Raw genomic sequence first — 27,255 nt, 5'->3', positions numbered from 1 at the left:
CTCTATTTTCTTCATGCTTATATAATTTTATATAGATTTTTAAAAATGTGTGCATATATACACATTTATAAATGAGTTTTGAGCCTATTAGTCAGTTTACAAAAATGTTATCATATTCTACTCTCCTGTATCTTGTTTTTTTACCCGAAAGCACTTCCTAGTTAACTCTCTGAAACTACTTTTCATAGATCCAGTTTGTTCTTTTTAACGGGTACATAATATTCATGCAATGAATGGACTTGAGTTCTTTAAGAGAGGTATTTATGAATATAATGAAAAATAATTGTACTGTCTTGTGAAGTGAAAATGCTATACAGCTTAATAGGCCATAAGTAACTTAAAAATAATTGTGTTCAAAAAGCAATAAACAGCAAACATTAAAATTTTGAATTTAATTTCAATCCTCCTTACTAAGAGACTGGGGAAAATTATTTATTTGCTTTGTGGGTCTGGGAAATTCTCTTTCTCAGTCCTCTGTTACCCAAGTTCTGCTAAAATGCTTTTGTGGATTTTCTTTGCCATTCTTCTCCCAGAATAATCTGCACTGATACTTCTTTTATTATTTGCAGAAAATCCTCAACCTCTGTTTATACAATTGTTCAACATTTGTACTAGGCACAGCAAATTTATAGCACTGGTTACTTATACTGAGGAAGAGTTTGTCTTTCCATTTTCATCTTGTTACTGCTCTATTCTGTTCCTCTCTTACTCACTGCCTCTATGGTATACACTTGCTACAGTAAAGGGAGGGATTCTCTCCTTTGGTATCATGTCACAATTATGACACGAATTGCATTTTCTTATATTTTGTGAATACATGTAAAATACATTAAGAATGCATTTTAATGTTTTAAAAATACATTTAAAAAGTTTTAAAATACATTAAAATGCATTTTAAATGCTGTCAATATTTCCCCTATACTGTTTGAGAAATAAATTATATATTTTATCTAAGAATGTAGAATGTTTGGAATTATTATTATTATTATTTGAGACGGAGTCTCACTCTGTCACCCAGGCTGGAGTGCAATGGCATGCTCTCGGCTCACTGAACCTCTGCCTCCTGGGTTCAAGCGATTCTCCCGCCTCAGCCTCCCGAGTAGCTGGGACTACAGGCGTGTGCCACCACACCAGGCTAATTTTTATATTTTTAGTAGAGATGGGGTTTCACTATGTTGGCCAGGCTGGTCTCGAACCCCTGACCTCAGGTGATCTATCTGCCTCAGCCTCCCAAAGTGCTGGGATTACAGGTGTAAGCCACCATGCCTGGCCTGGAATTATTTATTTATACTCATAGATTTCAAGTTTTATAAATCCTGCGCTAAGGCCTTTCTAAAGTTTGAAATTACAAAGCCCAGTAGTAAAGTAATTCCCTAGAAATACTAAAATAGATTCACAGGTGCAATATTTTTAAGCAGTTTGATTTTTTTTAAGCATTGCTGTTTGAACCCACGATTTTATTTTCAGTAGATAGGTCAGCATAGGGCACATGGGCTTAGTAGTAGACATTCCATGGATGTTGACTAGAGAGTGAGTGAATGAATGCTTTGGTTTTGAAGCCTTGGGTCAATTTTTGAAAGCAATTAGAAAGAAGTTTCTAATTAACATGAGAAAAAAGCTGCCATCTTCTCTATTCTCTATCTAAAGGCAATGCCAAACAAAATTTAAAAATACATACACTGATTTTTTTTAATAGAAGACTGATCTTGTTTCAGCCATACCTTCACTCACTCTCCCATCCTGTTCCTGCATTATTATTTTAAAGCAATTTCCAGGTATAATTTCATATATAATTTTAAAAAGTCATGACTATTCAGTTAGTATTCAAATTTCCCCAAACTTATCATAAATGTTTTTCTACAGTTTGTTCAAATCCAAATAAGGTCCATAGATTAGAATTGGTAATAGCATTCTTAAGTCTCTTTTATAGATTCCTCACTATTGGTCCTATAGAGTTTTCCACCTTTGGAATTGTGTTAGCTCTTATCTCTACCTCCACAATGTCATTTACCATATTCCTTCATCTTCTCTGTATTTCCTCTATATTGGTAGTTAGATCTAGAGGCTTCGTTAGATTCAGATTTGACGTTCTGGCAAGAATGCTTCATTGATAATGCTGTGTAGTTCTACCAAGAGGCACAAATGTCTGGTTGTTTCTCCTTTTGCAATATCAGCAGCCACTGATGATCACGGCTTAGAGCCATTAATCATCAAAATGATAATTTTATAACTCTATCACTCCTCCTTCACTTAGCTGGAATGCTGAGATGCTTTTTATAAAAGAAACAGTAGTTTTAATATTTAATTTATATATTTATCAGCTATGACCTCCTCTAATATATTAATTCATTTAAAAATAGAAGAAGGCTTTAATAGAATATTTATTAGCTTTGAGAAAGATAAGATAAAGACAGAAAAGACAACTAGCGAATTAACCAAGGCAAATTTAAAGGATGAAGGGATGGTTAATACAAGAAGAAATTACATCACTATCCCACAAAAGAGGAAGATCAACCTTCAGAACATCTACTGTCTGATTTAAGAAATAGTGATGTAAAGATATGGTCAATGAAATAATTAGAAACAAGCCTGTTAGCAAAGGTGACTCAGAAGTACCTCTAAGGGAAGTGTAGTCTGTTTTCATGCTGCTAATACAGACATACCCAAGGCTGGGTAATTTATGAAGGTAAGAGGTTTAATTGACTCACAGTTCCACATGGCTGGGGAGACCTCGCAATCATGGCAGAAGACAAAGAAGAGTAAAGGGACGTCTTACATGTGGCAGGCAAGAGAGCTTGTGCAGGGGAACTCCCATTTATAAAACCATCAGATCTCTTGAGACTTATTCACTACCACAAGAACAGTATGGGGGTTTGAAACCACCCGATGATTCAATTATCTTCACCTGGCCCTGCCCTTGACATGTGGGGATGATTACAATTCAAGGTGAGATTTGGGTGGGGACACAGCCAAACCATATCAGGAAGTTTAGCTGGTTGATGACCAAGCATCCTGACAATTGATACTTTGGTCAATTTTTCACAATCCAGGGCATGTTTGGCAACTTTGCAAATTCAGACATCTCGTTTTATCAGCACATCTGAAGTGAACCTGAAGGTCAAGTGTGGTGGCTCATGCCTGTAATCCCAGCACTTTGGGAGGCCAAGGCGGGTGGATCACCTGAGGTCAGGAGTTCGAGACCAGCCTGGCCAACATGGTGAAACCCCATCTCTACAAAAATACAAAAATTAGCCAGGCATGGTGGCACATGCCTGTAGTCCCAGCTACTTGGGAGGCTGAGGCAGGAGAATTGCTTGAACCCAGGAGGTGGAGGTTGCACTGAGCCAAGATCGCACCACTGCACTCCAGCCTGGGCGACAGAGAGAGACTCCATCTCAAAAAAAATAAAAAAGAAAAATAAGGTGCACCTGAATTGCAATGACTGAGTGCAGAGCCTGATAAAAGCAGGTCAATTATTAAATTTATGAAAAAGAAATATAGTCAAGTGGCGTAAGTACCTGGATTGTTAAGTGACCAATGCATTTTATTATAGAAATGCTCACTTAAAAAAGTAGGGAGAAGAGTGATAATAGTAATAATGAACACCCTTTCTTACCACCACCCCCATGTGCTCGTCACTTGGTTACAACAATTGTCACCATTTACCATAGGGTTTTCATCTATATCTTTCACTGTATTTTTTTTACCTGTTGTTGAAAAGGCAAATTATCAAAAGGCGTTGTGGTGAGTACAGAGGCATGACAAGTTTTATGCAGCCTTAAGAATCTCTCAGCTAAGACAACAGTCTTGCCAAGGAAACAGTAATTCTTCTGGACCAGAATCCCCTACCCCCTCAATTGTGCTTGAATAGGCAGTACCATGCCTACCTCTTTGGAATCCTTTTTTATTACTCTAGATGAATCTTTTCCTCCTATTGAACTAATGTTTTCCATGCACAGTAGAGTAACATTACTCGTATTACTGCTTACTCAGTTACAACTGGTTCTGCCTCTCTGGGACCATCCGTATCCATCTTAAACAGTGTCTCTACACTCTACAGTCAAAACAAACTCTGTTTTGGTTTTTACTACAGAAATTTTGCTCAGAGCGCAAGTTTATTTCCTTTAGCTCCAAATAACTGAGGGAGGGGTATGACATCCCTCTTTACTCTCATATAACTGAAAATTACCAGGCCTACAGTCTTAACATAGCATTGTTCTATGTAGAGGAATTAGGGTAGTGCTATGCCAATTACTCATTTTTATGCACATATTGTTTTTGGATGCTTAAGAACTCCAGAAGGGTTCACTCCTGCCATACTTTCTAAACTTGTTTCCTTGGATTTTCTTTGCAGCATAAGAAATCCCCATAGACAAAATATCTCATCTATGTCTACTTGAAAAAAAAAAAAAGACTTCATAACATGTTGTTTTACCCATCCCTTGAAGAGTTCATTTTTTAAATGAGTAGGGAACTCTGATTCTCTTTTAAATAATATTTTATAAGCAAGGGGCACTCAAATCTTTGCTAATGGCTTAAAAGAATGTTTTTGAGTTTTAAATATATTCAGAAATATGCCAAAGTTCAAAACTTACAGTACACTGGTTAAAAGCACAAACTTTGGGGTCAAACAGTTTGGTTCAAATCCCAGCTGTGTGACCTTAGACAAGTTGCTAAATTTCTCTGTGCTTTTTCCTCATTTGTCAAATAAGGAGTATTAATAGTGTCTTAACACATTAAAGCCCTACAACAGCCCTAAAAAAGTTATTATAACTAAAGCACTTAGAATAGTTCCTGGTACACAGTAATCACTATGTAAATGTTACACATATAACATTTATATATATGATGTATAACTATTACCACTTAAATATATGAATAACTATCAATAGTTATTTGTATAACTATATAAATGTGATTATTACTTTAAAATATTATTACGAAGGCTCAATTTAATAAACTACCTGAAAGATCCTTATGAATTAAATAATTCTGTATGAATTAGAGCTAAAGAGAAAAGGCTCAAGATTTGTTAAATAGTTCAGGACTATCTGGCATTTCTAAATGAAAACAAAACAAAAAACTCATATATATATATATGTCAGTTTTTGAATGAAATATTTCCATTTGAAAGAAAAAGAAGCAGGAAATAAAGAGAAATTTTTAACTGAAAGTAGCATTCAGTTGCTCTAAACATGTACTTTTCATTCACAAGCATAAAAGCAATCCTTATGCTCTCAAGAGTAAGCAGTTTTGACAGTCCCTTAACAGAAAAAAATCAGCATTTAAACAATTCTAACCATAGGGTCTGTGTAATTAAAATTGAGGTAGACAAACCCAAAGTACAATGATTTGTACATAATGCTATGTAAATGAGAGAATAAAGAAGCAGTTCTATTAATAACTGAACGTGGGCTGGGTGCGGTGACTCACGCCTGTAATCCCAGCACTTTGGGAGGCCGAGGCGGGGGGATCATGAGGTCAGGAGATCAAGACCAGCCTCGTGAACGTGGTGAAACCCCGTCTCTACTAAAAATACAAAAATTAGCTGGGTGTGGTGGCGCATGCCTGTCATCCCAGCTACTCAGGAGGCTGAGGCAGGAGAATGGCTTAAACCCAGAAGGTGGAGACTGCAGTGGGCCAAGATTGCGCCACTGCACTCCAGCCTGGCGACAGAGTGAGACTCCGTCTAAAAAAAAAAAAAAAAAAGTTGAACGTTATTTCTGTTTTTTGTTGTTGTTGTTGTTGTTGTTGATTTTTTTTGAGACGGAGTCTCGCTCTGTCTCCCAGGCTGGAGTGCAGTGGTGCGATCTCAGCTTACTGTAAGCCCCGCCTCCCGGGTTCACGCCATTCTCCTGCCTCAGCCTCCCGAGTAGCTAGAACTACAGGTGCCCACTACCAAGCCCAGCTAATTTTTTGTATTTTTAGTAGAGATGGGGTTTCACCGTGTTAGCCAGGATGGTCTCGATCTCCTGACCTCGTGATCCGCCTGCCTCGGCCTCCCAAAGTGCGGGGATTACAGGCGTAAGCCACCACGCCAGGCCTATTTTTGTTTTTTTGTATTTTGTTTTTTTTTTAACTGAAGACAGGAGACTTGTTATATTTTCTAAATTCAAATATTAAACAGATATGTTAAAAATGTGAGACCAAAGGCTGGGCGCAGTGGCTCACAATCCCAGCACTTTGGGAGGCCGAGGTGGGCGGATCACGAGGAGTTCAAGACCAGCCTAGCCAACATAGTTAAACCCCGTCTCTACTAAAAATACAAAAATTAGCTCAGCATGGTGGCATGTACCTGAAGTCCCAGCTACTTGGGAGGCTAAGGCAGGAGAATCGCTTGAACCCGGGAGGTGGAGGTTGCAGTGAGCCGAGATCACGCCACTGCACTCCAGCTTGGGCAACAGAGTGAGACTTTGTCTCAAAAAAAGTAAGACCACCCCCCCCAAAAAAAATGTTTGAGGACAAAAGGTGTCAAAATTAACTAACTGGAAAGCTAAATCATATCAAATATTCATCTAGTCTAAAATAATGTATAAAGTGCTTCTGTTGAAAAGAAAAACTCAGTAATTCTCTTATCTATTATTTGAATCTTACTTTCAAATTTAAAAATTAAAACTGAAAAGATGTTTATATCTATTTTGAGACTTTTCAAACAACAGAATTAAATTACTGATGATTACTCTCTTAACATCAAGATTAGAAAGAATTGCCTGAAATCCTGAGGATAAATAAATCTTTTCTTGAGTTTTCATGCAGTTACCAACAACCCCACAAGGGGATGCTATGGCTCTACAATTGACAGAGGAGGTTAAGAGTTTTATTTCCAACTTACAAGAAATGGCATTCACATTTTTATGTTTCTTTACAACTATGGAACTATATATGAATTACCAGATGTTCCTATTTCATGCTATATAAATTTTAGCACTTATATTTCTGGCAGGTTACTTTAAAATATCATGGGCCAAAAACATCTATAAAAATAAAATTAGTTTGTTAATGTTCTTACATACTGCCAAGGAAGCTGCACAAAGTTTTGCCAAATTTGGAAGGCATCTCTGGAGACAGTCTTACTTAAAAAACAGATTATGTGGCACATTTCAAGTTCATTTTGAGGGACCCGGAGGCATTACAAAGCGTTTTTCTCTTCTGTACTGAGTGGTCTGGCACATAATTTTAAAAACTTGACAAACTGAGCTCAGAAATTTTCATTTTAAAATGTATGCTATTTGATGGAAGGTGGAAGACATGGTGTAATGGGAGGATGACAGGTCCCAAATCTTCATCAATTTTTCACAGTGACTACGTTTGACTTTTTCCCCCTCTGTGGATGCATTTTACAAACTATAATACACAAAATGCCAACATAAAGACCAATAAATCTTAGATCTGCCTTAGACTAGAGAGGCAAAAATAAAGTAAAAATTTTGAGAGTCTCCATATCAGTCTACAAATGATAACTGCTCTAGGACAAGACTCTAAAATGAAGACGTCTGATGGCCAATCAGAAGAGGCAGGCTCTTTTAGGGACAGATGAAACTGATATCCATAAAAAACACCTAAACACTCCCCTTTGAGGCAGCGGAAACTGAGTTCCAAAAAGTGCTCCTTAAAAGGTAAATGAGAAAGGCATGTTCATTTATATCCAGTTGAAACCAAAATCTAGCAAGAGAGATGCTGGGCAACATACTGAAAGGATACACATGCTTTTAAGTGCTATAGACAGAAAAAAACAATAGTTTCACATTGATTCTGCTAAGGAAACTAGCTCAATGTAATGTCTGAATATTAATTTGAATTTAACATCAGTTTAATGTTATTATTAGAGTCATTGAAAACTAAAATAATATTATAGTCATTATTGAAAACCAAGAGCCCTAAAAAGTGCCAGCTCAACAACATAAGACCTTAGACATTCAAAAAGTAACATTAGGGCCATCTACAGTACATTTCAATGGGGTGTGGTGAAGGAAGAACAGTGGTTAGTTCTCATAAACAACTGAGGCCCCTAAATAAAATCCTTTGCTTTCAAATATCCACAGTTCCTATGACCACTAATAAAGCTTCTGAAATGCAGACACTGATTTGTGACCAAGCGTTTTCTTACATGAACAACTCTTACATAATGTTTTAAATGTTTCCCATTTTTCTCCTTAAGAGTCAAGTCTTCACTTCTGAAAAGAAAAATATTCCTAGATGATTCAGTTCTTTTATCTCCGTAGCACAGGTCAAGTCATAAAACTTACAATTTACTTCTGCAACAATGAATTAATGAACATATCAATATTAATGACGTTTGGCTTATTACATGGCAAATTTAAAATATGTTCAGAGTAAGCATTTATTTGCATATATATACACTGTATTAAAGAGAATTAAACTATGGAGTTCACCAAAATGCTGGGCTCTTACCAGGCTTGATGAGAGGAATCAGTTCTTAATACGTTTACAGGAACCTTAATCTCACCTAGGAAAACATCTTGGACTAGGTTTCCATTGTTCCACAAGTCGATCCTGAAAATTGAAAACTGGCTTTATGTTTTGCAAACAATGTTTAAGAGAGTTCACACCACAAAACAGCTTCAAATTACTTTGATCTGTATTATAGCATTAATTTTACATGCTTAAAAGATGTTAGCAACACCATATACATACCTCACTATCCAGACCAGAGAAGCAAAATACTATAGCAGCTTTTATTTAAAAAGCACAGAAAGTAATTTTAAATAGTCTGAAAGAAGGCACTTAAACTGTCTTAGTTTGAAAGCTGAGGCTTTATTTTAACCTATAGCAATAAGGACTACAGAAAGAAACTACAATAAGACTAGTTTCTCTCTAGATTACCACCAATTAATATATACAGAAAAATTAGAAAAATACATTACCTGATCACTCCAAACACATGATTAATATACCATCTAGATGAACACACTGTTAACATCACACCTACACATGCATTTATAAGATTTTTCCTTCACAAAGGGCATAGATATTTAAGACCTAGGAAACAGCACAAACTTCAAACACATGCACCTGTTGAATTATCTTCTTACCTCACTGAAATTTCTGTTAGACAGCAGATATGTTAAGGATAAAAAAAATTTCTAAATTGGCTGAGATATAACTTCCTTTCCATCCGTTACACTATAATCCAGAAATGTAAGGAACAATTTGGGAAAAATTAAAAATCAATACAATAAAACAGATGAAAATTAGATCATCTTTGTTTATAAAATTAATACACCTTGACTATTTCTGCAAACAAATCAGACTTTGGAAAGATAATCTGGATTTAAATTAGTTGCATATTCCTCTAAGTTTCATCAACCAACTTGCTATAGAGAATTCTATTAAAGTTGGTTTACCTTTTTTGGTTGAATCTAGGATTTTCTTTTGGTATACAAAAAAGCAATTCTGTAAAACCCCAAGGCACATACCTGATTTCTAGCTTTTCAATGTCCTCCTCTTCTACCTGGAACTGGGACTTTCTGGTGTAACTACTGGATCTGGTTACCTGTAAACAAAATATTTTTAGTAAAAATTTTTTTTTAAAAAATACATTTTTCCTACAGCTTAAAAATGATCATCTGCAAAATATTCAATTGTGGATAAAAGCAGAGGAAAATGTCCAAGTAATATTTTACTCAATAGCTGAATATAAAAGCAACTGTGGAAGTAGCAGAAAAGAATAAGGTAGTGTAAAAAAAAATCAAAATAATCTTTGTCTCTATGCCATTCCTATCAACTCAATATATGGCAATGGCCAGGTGCAGTGGCTCATGCCTGTAATCCCACCACTTTGGGAGGCCAAGGCAGGAGGATTGCTTGAAGCCAGGAGTTCAAGACCAGCCTGGGCAACAAAGTGAGACTGTCTCTATTTTAACAAAAATAAAATAAAATAAATATATCAATGAACATTAGATTCTCTGGCTCACAGGTAGTCAGTTGGTGATTCAGAAGTGTTTAAAGACCTTCTCACATTTCTCAAGACACCAATCCTACTCTGCACTTCTTTCTCACATTTTTGCTGAAAATATCAAGGCCATTGGCAGGAACTTCCTCAATAACCGTTCACCTGAACTTGTCCACTCCCACACAGGGTTCTCTACTTGAGTTTTTTCTCATGCTCTTCTCAACAAGAGAATGAGATGATTTTCTTCTTTTCTAAGACTAGCCACCCACACATGGTATGCAATAAGCATTCAGTAAGCATTATTTGATCTATTTTAATTACAGCTTTCAATACCAGCTTGTTCATCTAACTCAAGTCAAGAAAAATTCTCCCTTAAATTATGGTCTTCCTATCTCTTTCTTTTCTCAGACAAATATCTGAAAACTGTAATCCATCCTTACAGCTTGTACTTCCTCACCACCCACTCACTATAGTAACTCCTTATAATCTTGGCTTCCTCACAGATCACTCTCCTAAAATCTCTCTCTTCATCACCAAATCTGATGATAAATTCTTAGTTCTTACCTCCCTTGATCTCCTATTTAATTTAGTGATCATACAACTGTATCTCCTTTCCCAGAAACACTCTATAGAGTTTACCTGGGCACTACCTTGGCAACCTTATGCTGCTGTGTCTTTCTTTTTCAGAATCTATAGATATATTATTCTTCAAAATTTTATGTTTTATCTTGCACTAAAAACAACTTGGAGCTGCACAGTGCTGTACAGTCTACAAAGTGCTTTCACATCCATTATCTCCTTTGTTAATCAGAATGCTGCTCAGAGGCGGACAGGGCTAGATTTATTACCCTCACTTAAAAATGAGGAAGCTGAAGTACAGAAATTAAATGACATGCTCAAAGTTGAATACTTAAGTCGCAGAAATTAGTTTCTTCACTTTTCTCCTGTATTGTATACATCTATTCTCTTGGCTTTCTTGGCTGTTTATATAAACAAACCTTGAGTGTTGGTCAATAACTATCACTCATATTAAGTTTCAGTCAAAAACTCCCTACTGGAGGATTTAAAATGTTAGCCCTCAAGCTAATTATGCTCCAAACTAAACCACTTTTATTTTCCTTCTTCCCTACTTTTCTATTTTTCCAGATTTGGAACCTTGGGGGCAGCATTCAACTACTTCCTTTCTCTTTTTTTCTATAACCAATTTGTTACCTTGCCCTTTGCATTCTCTCTTTTATCTGCCTCTTCCTCTCTATTTCCATAGCGCTCTCTTGAAAGATACCCCATCCCCTCCCCATTTTTCTTACACCTAAAGTACAACAGTCTCCCCATCTTTGTTCTTTCTCCCTAAGCCACCTAGACCTCAGATCATAGTTAATTCCTTCCCAAACACTGTTTTACTCATAACTTATAGGCTCAAAATCATTTACTTAAGCACCACAGCTAGGCACTCAAGGCCTTTCATCAGCTGGTCCTACTCTACCTTTCTAATCTTAGTTTCCATTATTTCCTTACACAAGCCCAGTAAAATCAGTACTCACTGTACCTTGGACATAACTTTCTGCTTTTCTGTCTCTGTGCCTCTGCTCAAAATGTTCGTCATCTCTAATACTCTTTCCTCAATCTTAGAAAATCCAATCTTTCTTCAAGCCTTTAATGGAGCAGAGTTCATCTGACCTCCCCAATATCTACTGCATTTTACTGTTGTGTATATGCATACATATGTCTGCTTTGTGTTCCTTGCTTTAGTTAAAGGACAGAGATGGAAATGTATCTATCTTTATAACCAACAAAAGGCCCTCTGAATGAATGTTGCAAGGCCTAACAAGTACTCCTGCTACAGCAGGCAGGTCAGGCCTTCTACTTTTAAAAGGTCATCTGCTGACTGTAAGGATCCATGAAGCAGAGTAGATTCCATCCAGCTGAGGTTTAAGGTATGTGGGCTAATGGGGAGTGTGAGTGCCCTTTAGTCAGCAGCTCTTTACATTGCTGCCTTCTTTGTTTTCTCCAGGTTAGATGCAACCGCCATTAATAAATGTAGAACAACTGCACCAAGTCCTTAGCCAGGAAATGGAAAAGTCTCACATTGGTACTTTTTCTTTTGTTTTTTTTCTCCCTTGCTTCCCCCTCCACAATTCTTCCTGCTTCACTTTTGGCATTTTCTTCGGCCTGTGTTCCTTTATTAAAGTACAGCAATTTGGCATGACTAGAGATACCCTTATTCTCTCCACTTTGAAATACGAAGAAAAATACACACAGAAGAAAAGGCACAAAATGTAACTCCTTTTTTCAAACCTTCCCTACATGTTGATACGAACTGCAACATGCTTTATTAGAACACAATCTTTTTGAGAGTCTGATTTTTTTTTTCTGTAGTTTGTAAATAATATGAAAAAGGATTTATTTAACAAATGCTCCAAAGAAAAGCACTCCAAAGCACTGTATTTGGGACAACTTCAAGGCAGCTGAAGCTGTCTATGAAGATAAGCAGGCGTCCACAGGCTTAAAAAAAAAGAGTAATAATAAGGCTGTAATCATACAGTATTTTATGGTCTCAAAGGATTCTCACATGCTTTGGGTCTTACAAAAACTCTGAGTCAGGTAGTGCTCTTATTTTCCCCTCCAATTATTCTTTCACAGGATAAGAAACTTGAGTCACATTTAGTGACTCTTTCAGTCAACTTGACTGGAACTCAGATTTCTTGAGTGATAATTATACTTACTTCACTAGTGACTGTCAAAGGGTACCCTGCAGAAGAGTCCTGTGGCCACTACGTGTTAGGTAGGGAGCTGAGTAGGGTAAGGGAGGGTGCAAAGGAGGGCATGATAGTGAGGATGACTGGGGAGTGGGTATGGCCCCGGCCCCTCCTGCTCCCAAATTAGAGCTCTGCCTTTATTCATTTTATATATTGGGCATCCATTGCATCACACCACGGTTCTACTGCTTTCAGGAGAGAAATGCTTATCTGCATTAATTGATAAAATGATTACTATGACTGTGGTTTGAAAAAAGAAATCAACTAGCATTAAATATTACATATTTAATGTTAACATTTACGTAAAACAAAAAATTACCTCAAAATAAAAGATTTCATTAAACTGCGGATTGCTTGTTTTCTTCTTTACTTTTGTCTTCTTTTGGTCATTCCTGTTCCAATGTGGTAGAGTTTTACCTTGTAGAACTTAACAGTACACAATTATAAAACATGCTATTTCCAACCAGGGAGCCTGACCTCCATTTAAAAGTTAAGGTGACTCAGGGAAGATTCAGTTTTAAATATTCCTTGGAAAAAAGTAAGTGTCCTTATAAACTCAAATCAAAGAATATATAAGCTTTAGGCATCCCCTGTGTGCCAAGATTGTATTATTCTCTCTATGGACACACTAGATTGCCAACCTTTTTCAGGGGTTTTAAAAACACATTCTATTCTATAAGCAACTCAGAATAAATAGAAGGAAGACAATAAGATTTAGAGTACCTTCATCTATGTTGAAAAATACCCAAGGAACTTGAAAAACGTTCTTAACTCAGCTACTTCTTGGGCTTCAGGTATAATAGAGACTTCTTAAAAAAATCTTTTAATTATAGATTCAGAGGCGGTCACAAAAAATGCGTAAGGAAATCTTGTGTTTTTACCCAGCCTCTCCCAGTGTTAACATCTTACACAACTACAGTACAATAGCAAAACCAACAGTGACTTTTTATTTTTTAGTTTTTTGAGACAGAGTTTTGCTCTTGTTGCCCAGGCTGGATGGAGTGCAATGGCGCAATCTCGGCTCACCACAACCTTCACCTCAGGGTTCAAGCGATTCTCCTGCCTCAGCCTCCCGAGTAGCTGGGATTACAGGCATGTGCCACCACACCCAGCTAATTTTGTATTTTTAGTAGAGACGGGGTTTCTCCTTGTTGGTCAGGCTGGTCTCGAACTCCTGACCTCAGGTAATGCGCCCGCATCGGCCTCCCAAAGTGCTGGGATTACAGGCGTGAGCCACCTGCGCCTGGCCAGACTTTTTAAAACACAAATTCATATGCCAAATTGTCCCTAACTGTATGTTACCAAATAATTTGTCAGGTAGAGATTATCAAAAAAAACAAAAATAGCTCCACTAGATTGAACATTTTTAACTCGCAAAAATAAATCTCTCTAATAGCATTTAATGTCATACGACTGAGTATCTGCTAATAGCATACTATTGTTTGAGCACCTAATAAATACTGGCATGGTACTAGGTACTTTACATACATACATAAATACATTTTTCAAAGTGACTTAGTAGTGATTTTCTACAAAGTAAGAATAACTAGAGATTCTGGAGATGGGGAAAAGGGGTGTGTATGTATGCATGTATGTGTGTGTAGAGGGAATACTGTGCTTCCTGCTTCCTGATTCTAAACCTTCCAGTTGCAGACATATTTCAGATGTGTCAGTTCCTTAAAGAAACCATAATGAAGTCATATAACACACCATATTACAAAATGCTATAGGTTTTTTCACAAATTATTATAAATCATTTAAATCAATGATATGGTACACTTTGCCATGCTCTAGTACTTCAGCAGTTTTTCTATAGTTGGAATTCTCTCTGTAGAGGACAGATCTCATGAGTAGAAAAGGCAATTTTCAGTCCTGAGCTGCCTTCCAGATAAAAATATATAAATTTTCTTGTTATTCTGAACTGGCATTCATTAAAACAGGATTTTACATGCATAAAATTCAGGATATTTGAAAGTAGGAATGCTGATGCATGAAAAGTCAAGTTTATGTTTTAAAGTACTACATTGTAATAGTATAAAACTGAGGTTGTTCCTTAAAGCCTAAGAGCATGGCAGATTTAAAATGGGGTACCAATTTGTGTCTGTAAAAAGAGGGCTTTTTTATTGACAAGTGTATAATAGAACTCACTAAAGATTTTTCTTTCAAAGCATTTATTACTGTGTGTTATAAATAGCTATTTATCATTTGCTCATAGAATCTCACTTTTTAAATTTTTAAATCAAACATCAAAACCTTAAAACCTAATAATAATTCAATAAACATTACCTAGAAGGGCCCACTAGAGAAACTGTTGCATAAGGGTCACAGCTTTGGCCATTTATGAGAGGCAACCCATGGCATGCCTTGATGCTAAGGTAGAATAAAAGAGATTTAACATATTAGATTCCAGTTAAACAAGATAAAACATTATCTTTAAACACAAACTAATACATTCAAAAGGTTAAGAATTGTTTTCCATGTGTCTGCAGTTGTATGGCTATGTACTACCTATTCCATACATACATATGTATGCATTTTTAAATTTATGCTATATTTTCAAAATGAGACTAAACAGGAATGCCACAATCATTAATGAAACTATCAAACACAGGCTGAGCATTCCAAATTCAAAAATCCAAAGTCCTCCAAAATTCGAAACTTTCTGAGCACTGACATGATGCTCCAAGGAAATGCTCACTGGAGCATTTCAAATTTGGGCTTTCTGGATTTGGGATGCTTAATGGGCAAGTATACATAATGCAAATACTCAAAAAAAAACCCAACAAGAATAAGAAATTCAAAACACTTCTAGTCTCAAGCATTGTAGATAAGGGATGTGTAATAGTCAACACATTTCCTTCTGCTAAATACCCAACAAGATACATTTTGCGGTTTGATAATACATCAAAACTGCTGTGGCCTCTAAAAAGGAAAAGAAAGCGGTGCAAACCCTAAATGAGAAGCTACAAACCAAGCTAGCTCTATGGCATCATATCCTCTGCTAAAGCATGAATGACAAACAAGGAAACAACTGTGGCTTCCAGTTAAAAATCTGATTCATAAATATAGGGCAAGCCTCACACAATTCTGTAGCCTTTTATTCCAATTCTCAGTAAACAGCTCCTCAGTAAGCACCATTCTGCAGAAAATGTTTTAGACCATAAAAACCAAGGTCATCTAATCTACTCCATGGCTCACAGTTGTTGGTATTTACAGAGAACACAGAATCTAACTTTAGTGATTTGTTCCTCCAATTTTCTCACTAAATATTACTGAGTTTATGAGTTTAGTTTAATGTCTAAGGGTATGCATTTTCTAATGCCTAAGAGAAACTCATGAGTGTTGCTGAAAAGTATTCTTTGTTGAAAGATGCAAGCTGTTGAGTAACATCCTCATTTCTCTCCACAACCCACAGGTCACAGATGTGAGTGAAGTGCTATTGGTATACTGCAGAGTAAAGACAGAAATGATAATACGACTCATTTCTATTAAGCTGAGCATCAAAAAATAAATAAAGAAATTTTGAAACTAGCCAAAGAAAACACAAGCCAAGATAATCCTGGTTTTTAACGTTGGGTTGAGGTATAGTCAGATTTTCCCACTGTACATACTGCTTAAAACTTACCCTTCTCAGGCTAAACCTCAAAATGATATCTGATACGGCATTTGCAGTTTACTATGCACTTTCACAAAATGCACCTAATCCTCACAACTGCCTTTGTGAGGAGAATTATGCCATTTAAAAGAAGTAAGGCTCAGAGGTTATGTGAGGAAGTCACAATGTAAGGCTCAAAGAGGTAGCATAACTTGTAAGAAGCTGGCCAAGACTCAACTTCTACTTTTTAATTTCGTTACTGAAGTCCGGTGCCCTTCTACATTCCCACTGTGCCCCCAAATATAATATTACTGTCCTTGTAATACCACATTTATCTCACATAAACACCAATTATGAGAAACCTTAATGACAGAAATCCAATTGTCTATTTTATGAGCTATAAAAAAACCAGAGGAAAATGCTGACTTATAAAAAACTTATGAAAGGATAAGAATACCCACAAACCAAAACAAGGATGCCCACAAACCAGAAGTGTCACCCTACAGAAATCATCAGTACTCTTAATTTTTAAATATAAAACAGTTAAAAATTGAGTTTTCTGCAAAACTTAAGTAATATTATTAAATATAGGTTATTCATTACATATATTTGGAAATATTATTTTTCTAATTACCTAGGATAGCACTGTTCTTCCAATCTGTAAGTCAAGCAATTTCATATCATAAATCATGGATGGGCAGAAAACAAATGTTGAAAATAACCACAATATAAGGAATTTTATATTTTATTTATATGTGACATATAAAGCATTTACAATACAGTATCTAAAATTTACAAAGGTAAGAAAATATTATAAACAGTTTAGAATAAGACTGATCTGATTCTTTTCTTTGGATTTTTTCTTTAAACTAAAAGAAAATTTTAACTTCTACATCCAGGTAAGATGGAGTAACAGGAACGAGATTTACTCTCCACCCAAAATGAATTGAACAAAATCAGCAGTGAAGGACAGGTGAGCCCTCCAACTGCCCCAGCTTACAGCTAAATGGTTTCTCTGAGAAGAGGAGACAAAGCTGTCAGCAGAAGGAGGTCAAAGTGACTAGAGTCCCCAGGGCAGAGTACTAAAGGGAAGAAAGTTGCACAGAGAAAGAAAAACCTCCAGGGAGCTACAAGAATCCCCACTGAGTATTCAGCTGAGTACTGATATGTGTATATATATGAGGAAATCATCCGAGGCTGGGGAAAGAACCATTTGAAAAGAATAGAGGCAATAGTTCCTAAAACCCACACATGGCTAGCAAGAGGTACCATCAGCCACAGTAGAAAACCTGGTAATTCATGGGTACTGCCTTAATAGTAGGAAAACATAAGCCCTCCAGTAAAGGCTGTGCTTGTCTGTTTAACAAAAGTTAAAAGTAAACCACAAAAGGATCAAACTGTTTCTAAGTAACTTAACCAAGTGCTGAACAAAGCTCAAGTACATTCATAGAAATATTAAAATATCCAGCAACTTCACAATGTCTGGCATGCAACAGAAAATAACCAGGAATGCAAGGAACTAAAATTATGATCCATAATGAAAAGAAAAATCAATAGAAACAGAATCAGAAATGACAAAGAAGATAGAACTAGCAAAGACATTTAAAAGTTATAATTATATTCCATATGATCCATCCAGACACAGAAGACAATAAAAATGGAAAAATCTAGAGATGAAAAACATACTGAGTGGAATTAAACATTTGCTAAGACTTTGGGGGAGGAGGTGGATAGACATGAGAATCAGTACTTCAGTTTTTGAGACGGAGTCTCACTCTGTCGCCCAGGCTGGAGTGCAGTGGCGCAATCTCGGCTCACTGCAAGCTCCGCTTCCCGGGTTCACGCCATTCTCCTGCCTCAGCCTCCCTGTACTTCAGTTTTAAATGTGTTAAGTTTGCAATGTGATTCATCAAAGTAGACATATTAATCTGAAACTCAGAAAACAGACCTGGGTTGAATGCACAAGGTATAGGCAATTTTAAAAACCTTGTTATTTTGAAATAATTTCAGATATTCAAAAAAGCTGTTAAAATAATAGTTTCTGTATACTCATCAACCAATGTTAACGTTTTGTATAACCATAGCAGAATTACTGAAATCTGTAGCCCTTACTCAAATTTCATCAATGTCCCTTTTTGAAGTAGGACACAATATAGGATCCCATAGTGCATTTAGTTGTCATGTCTTCTTATTCCTTTCCATCCTGAGACAGTTCATTAGTTTTCCTTCTTTGCCCCATGACCTTGCCAGTACTGGCCAGTTATTTTGTAGTGTATTCCTTAATCTGAGTTTGTCTGATGTTTACTCATGATTAGGTTGAGGTTATGTATCTTGGTGTCCTTCTCAATGCATCCTATTGGGAGGTACTGGATGTCTCATTATTGGTGATGTTAACTTGGATCACTCAATTAAGGTGGCATCTATCAGACATCTTGTCATCATACTTATGCTCACTTAGCATCCATAGATGATCTGTTGAATTATCCCCTCACTCACTTATTATTGTGATGTTTGCCAATGTTGATTTTCATTTCCATCATTCCTCCTACATTCATTAATTAGAATTCTACTATAGGAAAAAGCAGTCCTTTCTCCCTACCAAGTATTTGAGTTTTTAATTGTTTATTTGTACCAGTATTTGCTTATATTCATTTTATTCTATAAGTTTTAATCCACTATTATTATTTATTCTGAAGCTCAAATTGTTCCAGATTTGGTAATTTGAAGTCCCTTTACATTGGCTTCAATGTCCTTTTTACATATCCCCATTATTTTTTTAGCACTTTCTTACTTTTTGAGCCCCCAAGATGCTCCAGACCCATCTCATATTTTCCCTGCCCAAGTCCTGAAATAAACTACTGCTAAAAAGGAGTCCAGGTTCTTTTACTGAAGCTGCACTAATGCTGTAGTCACTAGCCACGTGTGGTTATTTACATTTAATTAAAATTAAACAAAATTAAACTTCAGCTCTTTGGTCACATTAGCTGTATTTCAAGTTTTCAATATCCACACATGGCTAGTGGCTACTGTTTTGGACAGTGAAGATACAAAGCATTTTCTACATCACAGAAAAATCTACTGGAGAGTGCTGACTGGAGAATTGCAAACACACACACACACACGCACATACACTCACTCATACACACTCCTACCACTATGTTTCCCTAGAGAAGTCTGCCTTCAAAGGAGAGCAGAGGAATGGGAATGATAAAAAGGAACTGGGGTATGGGTGGGCAGAGATGAGGTCTGGGGAGGCATGCCTTTTAGGATAGAGATACTAGACCATGTTTATTTGTGGTGAGAACCATGTAGGGGAGAAGGTAAAGCTGACAAAACAAGAAAAAGAAGGCATAACTGAAGGAGCAAAACTCGTTAAGTAGAGGAAATAAATGGAATCCAGAGCTCAGATGGAAGAATTCAATGTCAAGAAAAGGAGTACCTCCTCTGCTATAAGGACAAAATTATGGATGCAAATTAGGTTTATAGATTTGGATTCAGGGAGATGTAAGCAATTTCCAGGCTGTGGTGGTAGAGAATCTTTTAGCTGTATTAGAGAAGCACAGTTAAGTTCCAGGGCAGATATAAGTGCCCATTTGAGGCATGTGATGATAAATTTAAAGTGAAATCAGCCTACGTGATCTTCTCCAGCAATATTCATGTGCAGATTGAACACAGAGGAAGAGGTCACTTTCAATCAGAGCTTTTCCAAATAAATAAGAATGACGAGAACAATAGGGGAGTTTACGGAACCTGCAAGAAAATGACTACAGCAATAGATCACGGAAAAAGATGTAGAAAGAAGTGAAAACAGGAACACAGTGAAGATCAATGGATGGTAGGGAGGTCTCACTGAAGTTCAAAAAAATGTTGTAGTGGGGACTTTCTAGGTCTGGAGGATAATAGTAACTACTAGGATATGAATCTTCCCATACATTACTCCCCCAAAACCAAAGTCCAGCAAGAAGCACAAAGAAAGCCATATGTGAAACCATGCCTTTAGCAATACTAAAAAACAGAGAATGTCATGAATTTCAGAATATCTATAAGGATGAGAAATCAACAATAAATTCCATAAAGCTACCACTGGAACTCTGCTGCTACAAGACAGTGAGTATGGAGAGCAAAGGCTTAAGAAATTTTGAAAAAAAGAATAAATGGAAAAACCTAGAAGAAATGGATAAATTCCTGGACATATACAACCTACCAAGATTGAACCATGAAAAAATCCAAAACCTGAAGAGACCAATAACAAGTAATGAAATTGAAGCCACAATAAAAAGTCTTGCAGCAAAGAAAAGCCTGGGACCTGATGGCTTCACTGCTGAATTCTACCAAATATTTCAAGAAGAACTAATACCAATCCTACTCAGCTAGTCCAAAAAATAGAGAGGGGAATACTTCCAAATTCTTCGTATGAGGCCAGTATTACCCTGATACCAAACCAGAAAGAGATACATCAAAAAAAGAAAACTACAGGCCAATATCCCTGATGAACCTTGATGCAAAAATCTTCAACAAAATATCAGCAAACCCAATTCAACAACACATTAAAAAGACCATTCATCATGACCAAGTGGGATTTGTCTCAGGGATGCAAGGATGGTTCAATATGTGCAAATTAATCAATGTGACACATCATATCAACCGAATGAAGGGCAAGAACCATATGATCATTTCAACTGATGCCAAAAAGTATTTGACAAAATTCAACAGTCCTTCATAATAATAAAACCCTCAAAAAATAGGTACAGAAGGATCAAACCTCAACACAATAAAAGCCATATAGTACATATCCATAGTTAGTATCATACTGAATGGGGAACAACTGAAAGTCTTTTCTCTAAGATCTGGAACATGACAAGGATGCCCACTTTCACCACTGTTATTCAAGTCCTAGCTAGAGCAATCAGACAAGAGATAGAAATAAAGGCATCCAAACTGGAAAGAAAGAAGTAAAATTATCCTTGTTTGCAGATGATATGATCTTATTTGGAAAAAACCTAAAGACTCCACGAAAAAACTATTAGAACTGATAAACAAATTTAGTAAAGTTGCAGGATTCAAAATTAACACAACAAAAATCGGTGGGGTTTCTATATGCCAACAGTGAACAATTTGAAAAATAAATCAAGAAAGTAATACTGCTTACACAATAGCTACAAATAAAACAAAATAGCTAGGAATTAACCAAAAAAGTGAAAGATATCTGTAATGAAAACTGTAAAACACTGATGCAGGAAATTGAAAAGGACACTTAAAAATGGAAAGATATTCCAAGTTCATGGACTGGAAGAATCAATGTTGTTAAAATGTCCATACTACCTAAAGCAATCTACAGACTCAATGCAATCCCTATCAAAATACCAATGTCATTCTTCACAGAAACAGAAAAAAAAAATCCCAAAATTTATATGAAACCACAAAAGACCCAGAATAACCAAAGCTATCCTGAGCAAAAAGAAAAAACTAGAAGAATCACATTATCTGATTTCAAATTATACTACAGAGCTATAGTAACCAAAACAGCATTGTACTGGCATAAAAACAGACACATAGACCAACAGATCATTACAGAGAACCTAGAAACAAATCCGTACATCTACAGTGAACTCATTTTTAATAAAGGTGCCAAGAACATACATTGCGGAAAGGACAGTTTCTTCAATAAGTGGTGCTGGGAAAAATAGATATCCATATGTAGAAGAATGAAACTAAACCCATATCTCTCACCATATTAAAAAAATCAAATAAAAATGGATTAAAGGCTTAAATCTAGACCACAGACTATGAAATTACTACAAGAAAACATTGGGAAACTCTCCAGGACACTGGACTAGACAAAGATTTCTTGCATAATGGTTGCCACAAGCACACAAGCACAGGCAACCAAAGCGAAAATAGACAAATGGGATCACACCAAGTTAAAAAGCTTCTACACAGCAAAGGAAACGATCAAGAAAGTGAAGAGACAACCCACAGAATGGGAGAAAATATTTGCTAACTATCCATCTGAGAAGGGATTAATAACCAGAATATGTAAGGAGGTCAAACAACTCTACAGCAAAAGAATATAATAATCTGATTTAAAAATGAGCAACAGATCTGAATAAATATTTCTCAAAAGAAGACATACAAATGGCAAACAAGTTTATGAAAAGGTGCTCAACATCACTGATCATCAGAGAAGTGTAAATCAAAACTACAATGAAATTATAATTTTTCTCCAGTTAAAATGGCTTTTATCCAAAAGACATGCATAACAAATATTGGTGAGAATATGGAGAAAAGGGAACCCTTGTACACTACTGGTGGCAATGTAAATTAATAAAACCACTATGGAGAACAGTTTGGAGGTTCCTCAAAAAACTAAAAACAGAGCTACCATATGATCCAGCAATCCCACTAAAGAAAGGGAATCAGTATATTGAAGAGATATCTGCACTCTCATGGTTACTGTGGCACTATTCACAATAGTCAAGAATTGGAAGCAATCTAAGTGTCCATCAACAGGCGAACTGATAAATAAAATGTGGTATATATACATAATGGAGTACTTTTCAGTCACAAAAAAGAATCAGATCCTGTCATTCAAAATAACAGGGATGGAACTGGAGATCATTATGTTAAGTGAAATAAACCAGGCACAAAAAGACAAACTTCGTATGGTCTCACTTGTGGGAGCTAAAAACTCAAGCAACTGAACTCATGATAACAGAGAGTAGAACAATGTTTTCCAGGGGCTGGGATGGGAAGTAAGGGTACAAAAATATAGTTAGATATAATGTATAAGATCTCGTATTTAATGGAATAAGAAAGTGACTACGGTCAACAATAATTTATTATACATTTAAAAATAACTAAAAGAGGGCCAGGCTTGGTGGCTCATGCCTCTAATCCCAGCACTTTGGGAGGCTGAGGTGGGCACATCATGAGGTCAGGAGTTTGAGACCAGCCTGACCAACATGATGAAACCCCGACTCTACTAAAAATACAAAAATTAGCCAGGTGTGGTGGTGCACACCTGTAATCCCAGCTACTCGGGAGGCTGAGGCAGGAGAATCACTTGAACCCAGGAGGTGGAGGTCGTGTCACTGCACCCCAGCCTGGTCGACAGAGCAAGACTCCGTCTCAAAAAAAAAAAAAAAAAAGTATGTAGTACCTCCCCACTCTCTCTCCTGTTCCTGCTCCTGCCATGTAGGACACCTGCTCCCCCTTGGCGTTTGCTATGATTGGAAGCTTCCTGAGGCCTCCACAGAAGCAGATGCTGCCATGCTTCCTATACAGCCTGCAGAACCATGAGTGAATTAAACTTCTTTATAAATTACCCAGTCTCAGGTATTTCTTTATAGCAATGTGAGAATGGACTAATACAAGACACTAACACCAAGATGACATGATTGTTATGATTATGTGACATGGATCTGAAAGCAGCCATCATAAAAATAATTCAATGAGCAATTTTTTTTTTTAACAAGTTCAGGGGTACATGTGCAGGTCTGTTATATAGGTAAACTTGTGCCACAAGGGTTTGTTGTACAGATTATTTTGTCACTTGGGTATTAAGGCTAGCACCCATTAGTTATTGTTCCTGATCCTCTCCCTCCTCCTACCCTCCACCCTCTGGTAGGCCCTAATGTCTGCTGTTCTCCTCTATGTGTCCATGCATTCTCATCATTTAGCTCCCACTATAAGTGAGCACGTGCAGTGTTTGGTTTCGTTTTCTGTTTCTGCATTAGTCTGCTAAGGATAATGGCCTCCAGCTCCACCTATGTTCCTGCAAAGGATATGATCTCATTCTTTATGGCTAGTATTCCATGGCATATATGTACTGCATTTTCTTTATCCAGTCTGCGATTGATGGCCATTTAAGTTGATTCCATGTCTTTGCTATTGTGAATAATGCAATGAGCAATTATGAATATGTTTGAAACAAAAAAACAAACAAGAAAGTCTCAGCAAAAGAAACTCTCACCAAAGGAAAAAAGTTATAAAGAAGAATCAAATATAAATTTTAGAACTTAAAAATATAAATAACCAAAATAAAAAACTCAACAGATAGGCTAAACAGAAGAATGAAGATGTGGACAGAGGAAAGAATCAGTGAACTTGAAGACATAACAATAGAAATCACCCAGTTTGAACAACAGAGGGAAAATAGACTTGGGGGGAAAAGCAAAGGACAAAGCCTCAGGGGGACCTCTGGGACTGTAAAAAAAAAAAAAAAAAAAAAAGACCTAACATTTGTGCCACTGGCGTTCTGAAAGAAGAAGAGGAAGATAGCAGAGGTGATAAAGAATTAATAGAAGAAATAATGGTTGAAAATTCCCCAAATCTGGCAAAAGACATAAATATACACAGTCAAGAAGCTGAGCGAACCCCAAACAGGATAAACTAAAAGAAATCTATTCCAGGATACATCACAGTCAAGCTAAAACATATAGAAATCTAAAGGCAGGCTGGGCGTGGTGGCTCACACCTATAATCCCAGGACTTTGGGAGGCCAAGGCAGAAGAATCACTTCAGGCCAGGAGCTCGAGAGCAGCCTGGCCAATATGGCGAAACCCCGTTTGTACTAAAAATGTAAAAATTAGCTGGGCATGATGGTGCATGCCTATAATTCCAGCTACTTCGGAGGCTGAGGCATGAGAATCGTTTGAACCCAGGAGGCAGAGGTTGCAGTGAGCTGAGATCACATCAATGCACTCCAGCCTGAGCGACAGAACTAGACTCCATATCCAAAAAAAAAAGAAAAAAAGAAAAGAAATCTAAAGGCAAAGAACAACCTTAAAAGAAGCCAGAGAAAAACAGTGTGTTACCCATAGGGAAAAACAATTTGAATGACAATGAATTTCACATCAGAAACCATCGAGGACACAAGGAAGTGGTACATTTTCAAATGTGGAAAGAAAAGAACTGTCCACTCAGAATTCTGTATCTAGTATAATTATCTTTTACAAATGAAGAGGAAATCAAGACCTTCTGAGATGAAGGAAAACCAAGAGAATGTATCACCAAGAGACTTACTCTAAAAGAATGTTAAGAGGAAACTCTATAAACTTAATCACAGAAGGAATCTTGAAACATCAGAAAGGAAAAAAATAACATGGAAAGGGCAAAAATGTGGGTAAAGACAATAGACTTACACTTTCCTTCTCCTCTAACTCTTCTCAATTGTGTTAGATGGCTGAAGCAAAAATTATAACATTGTTTGATGTGGTTCTCAATATATGTAGACAAAGTATATTACAAATGGGGGAGGGTAAAGGGATTTAAAGAAAGGTAAAGTATATACATTTTATTCTAACTGGTAAAATGTTGACATCAGTACATTATGATTAGTTATGCATGTATAATGTAATATCTAGAGCAACCACTAAAAAAAAATCTATACAAAGAGATAGACTACAGATTTTTTAAAAACACAATATAAATAAATCAAAATGGAATTCTAAAAAGTGTTCAAGTAACCCATAGGAAAAAGAAAACAGAAAACTATAAAATAGGAAACAAACAGAAAACAAACAAAAAATGGCATATTTAAGCCTCATATTCAATAATTACATTAAAAATAAATGGAAAAAACTCACCAAAAAAAGACAGAGATTGGCAAAAATGATTTTTTTAAAAAGTGACCCAACTATATTCCATCTACAAAAAACTACACAGTCATTCAGATAGAGCTGAGTAAAAAAAGCCAATCTCAAAAGGTCACATATTATAAGATTCCATTCACATAACATTCTTGAAATGACAAAATTATAGATATAAAGACAGATTAGAGGTTGCGAAGGGTTAGAAGAGAGGAGTCGTTATGACTATAAAGCTATGGGATGAGGGATATCTTTATGGTGACAGAAGAGTTTCGTAACTTGGTGGTGGTAGTTACACAAATCTACACACATGATAAAATGATCTATAACTATATACATACATTATGCCAATGTAAATTTCCTGGTTTTGGTATTGTGCTATAGTCATGCAAGATGTACCCACTGAGGGAAAAAGAATGAAGGGTACACAGGACCTCTCTGTACTATCCTTACAACTTTCTGTAAAGCTGTAATTATTTCAAAATTTTAAAGTTGGGGGAAAAAAATCAAACTGCTAGAGTTCAAATTCAGGCTCCAACACTTCCTGTGTGAAATTAGGCTTATTTAACCAACATGGGCATCAGTTTTGTCATCTGCAAAATGAGGATAACAGTATCTATCAAATTATGGCAAGAAACAAATAACACACCAAAAAGGAAATTATATACGTACAATGTGGATGAATCTCAAAAGCATTATGCTAAGTGAAAGACAGCAGACACAAAAAAGACATATCATATACTTTTGTTCAAATAACACTTTGGAAAAGGCAAAAACTATAGGGACAGAAATCAGATCACGGTTGCTTGGAGCTGGGTGTGGGGAGAGGGAACTGAACTACACATCTCTGAGTAACGCCTTTTGTTACAGTTTTGATTTTTGAAATCACGCAAATATTCTATTCAAAAATAAAATTAAGCCTAGAAGGATGGGGGAAAAAACTTAAATTGGGGGGAAGGGGCACAAGAAAACCCTTAAATTGAATGCAAACAAACCAAACCAACCAAACTAACTGTATTTCAAATGACTATTATAATTAAACTGAAGCAGGGGAGGGAGGAGTGGAAGACCTAATCCAGATACTTTCACCATATGCTCTCAGTTGGTCTACAGAGTCAGTCTGTGGAGAAAAAGCTGCAAACAGATCTTGAACTGTTTTTAGTAGGTAAACCCAAATTGACAAACATTTAAAAAAAAAAAAAAACTGGCTTATATTCTTAAAAAATGTTAATACAATCAAAGAAAAGCAAAAAATTGTTCCATGTTAAAGGAGATTAAAGAGACACGTCAACTAAACATAAAACATAATCTTGGAGCAGATCCTTTCTTAGAAGGAAAAAAATGCCTTAATAGACATCACTGGGACAGTTAACAAAAGTGGAATATAATAACTGCAGATTA

The 27,255-nt window shown here is 36.3% G+C and overlaps 1 protein-coding gene across 3 annotated transcripts in view; it reads right to left on the bottom strand.

Annotated features, from left to right (window-relative positions):
* The window catches only part of RASA2 (RAS p21 protein activator 2), a 129,150-nt gene that overhangs the window by 47,284 nt on the left and 54,611 nt on the right, over positions 1 to 27,255 (bottom strand). For all 3 annotated transcript variants that reach the window (XM_024244968.3, XM_024244969.3, XM_054552761.2), the window contains exons 6-9: positions 14,956 to 15,039; positions 12,989 to 13,061; positions 9,438 to 9,514; positions 8,413 to 8,514 (exon numbers count right to left, since the gene is read on the bottom strand). In XM_024244968.3, coding sequence (XP_024100736.1) covers positions 8,413 to 8,514; positions 9,438 to 9,514; positions 12,989 to 13,061; positions 14,956 to 15,039 — 336 coding nt within the window. The remainder of the gene's footprint in view (positions 1 to 8,412; positions 8,515 to 9,437; positions 9,515 to 12,988; positions 13,062 to 14,955; positions 15,040 to 27,255) is intronic.

Source organism: Pongo abelii, chromosome 2, assembly GCF_028885655.2.
Source record: "Pongo abelii isolate AG06213 chromosome 2, NHGRI_mPonAbe1-v2.0_pri, whole genome shotgun sequence".
Lineage (NCBI taxonomy): Eukaryota > Metazoa > Chordata > Mammalia > Primates > Hominidae > Pongo > Pongo abelii.
The sequence above is the reverse complement of the archived record's forward strand: the minus strand, read 5'-3'. Positions and strand labels throughout refer to the sequence as shown.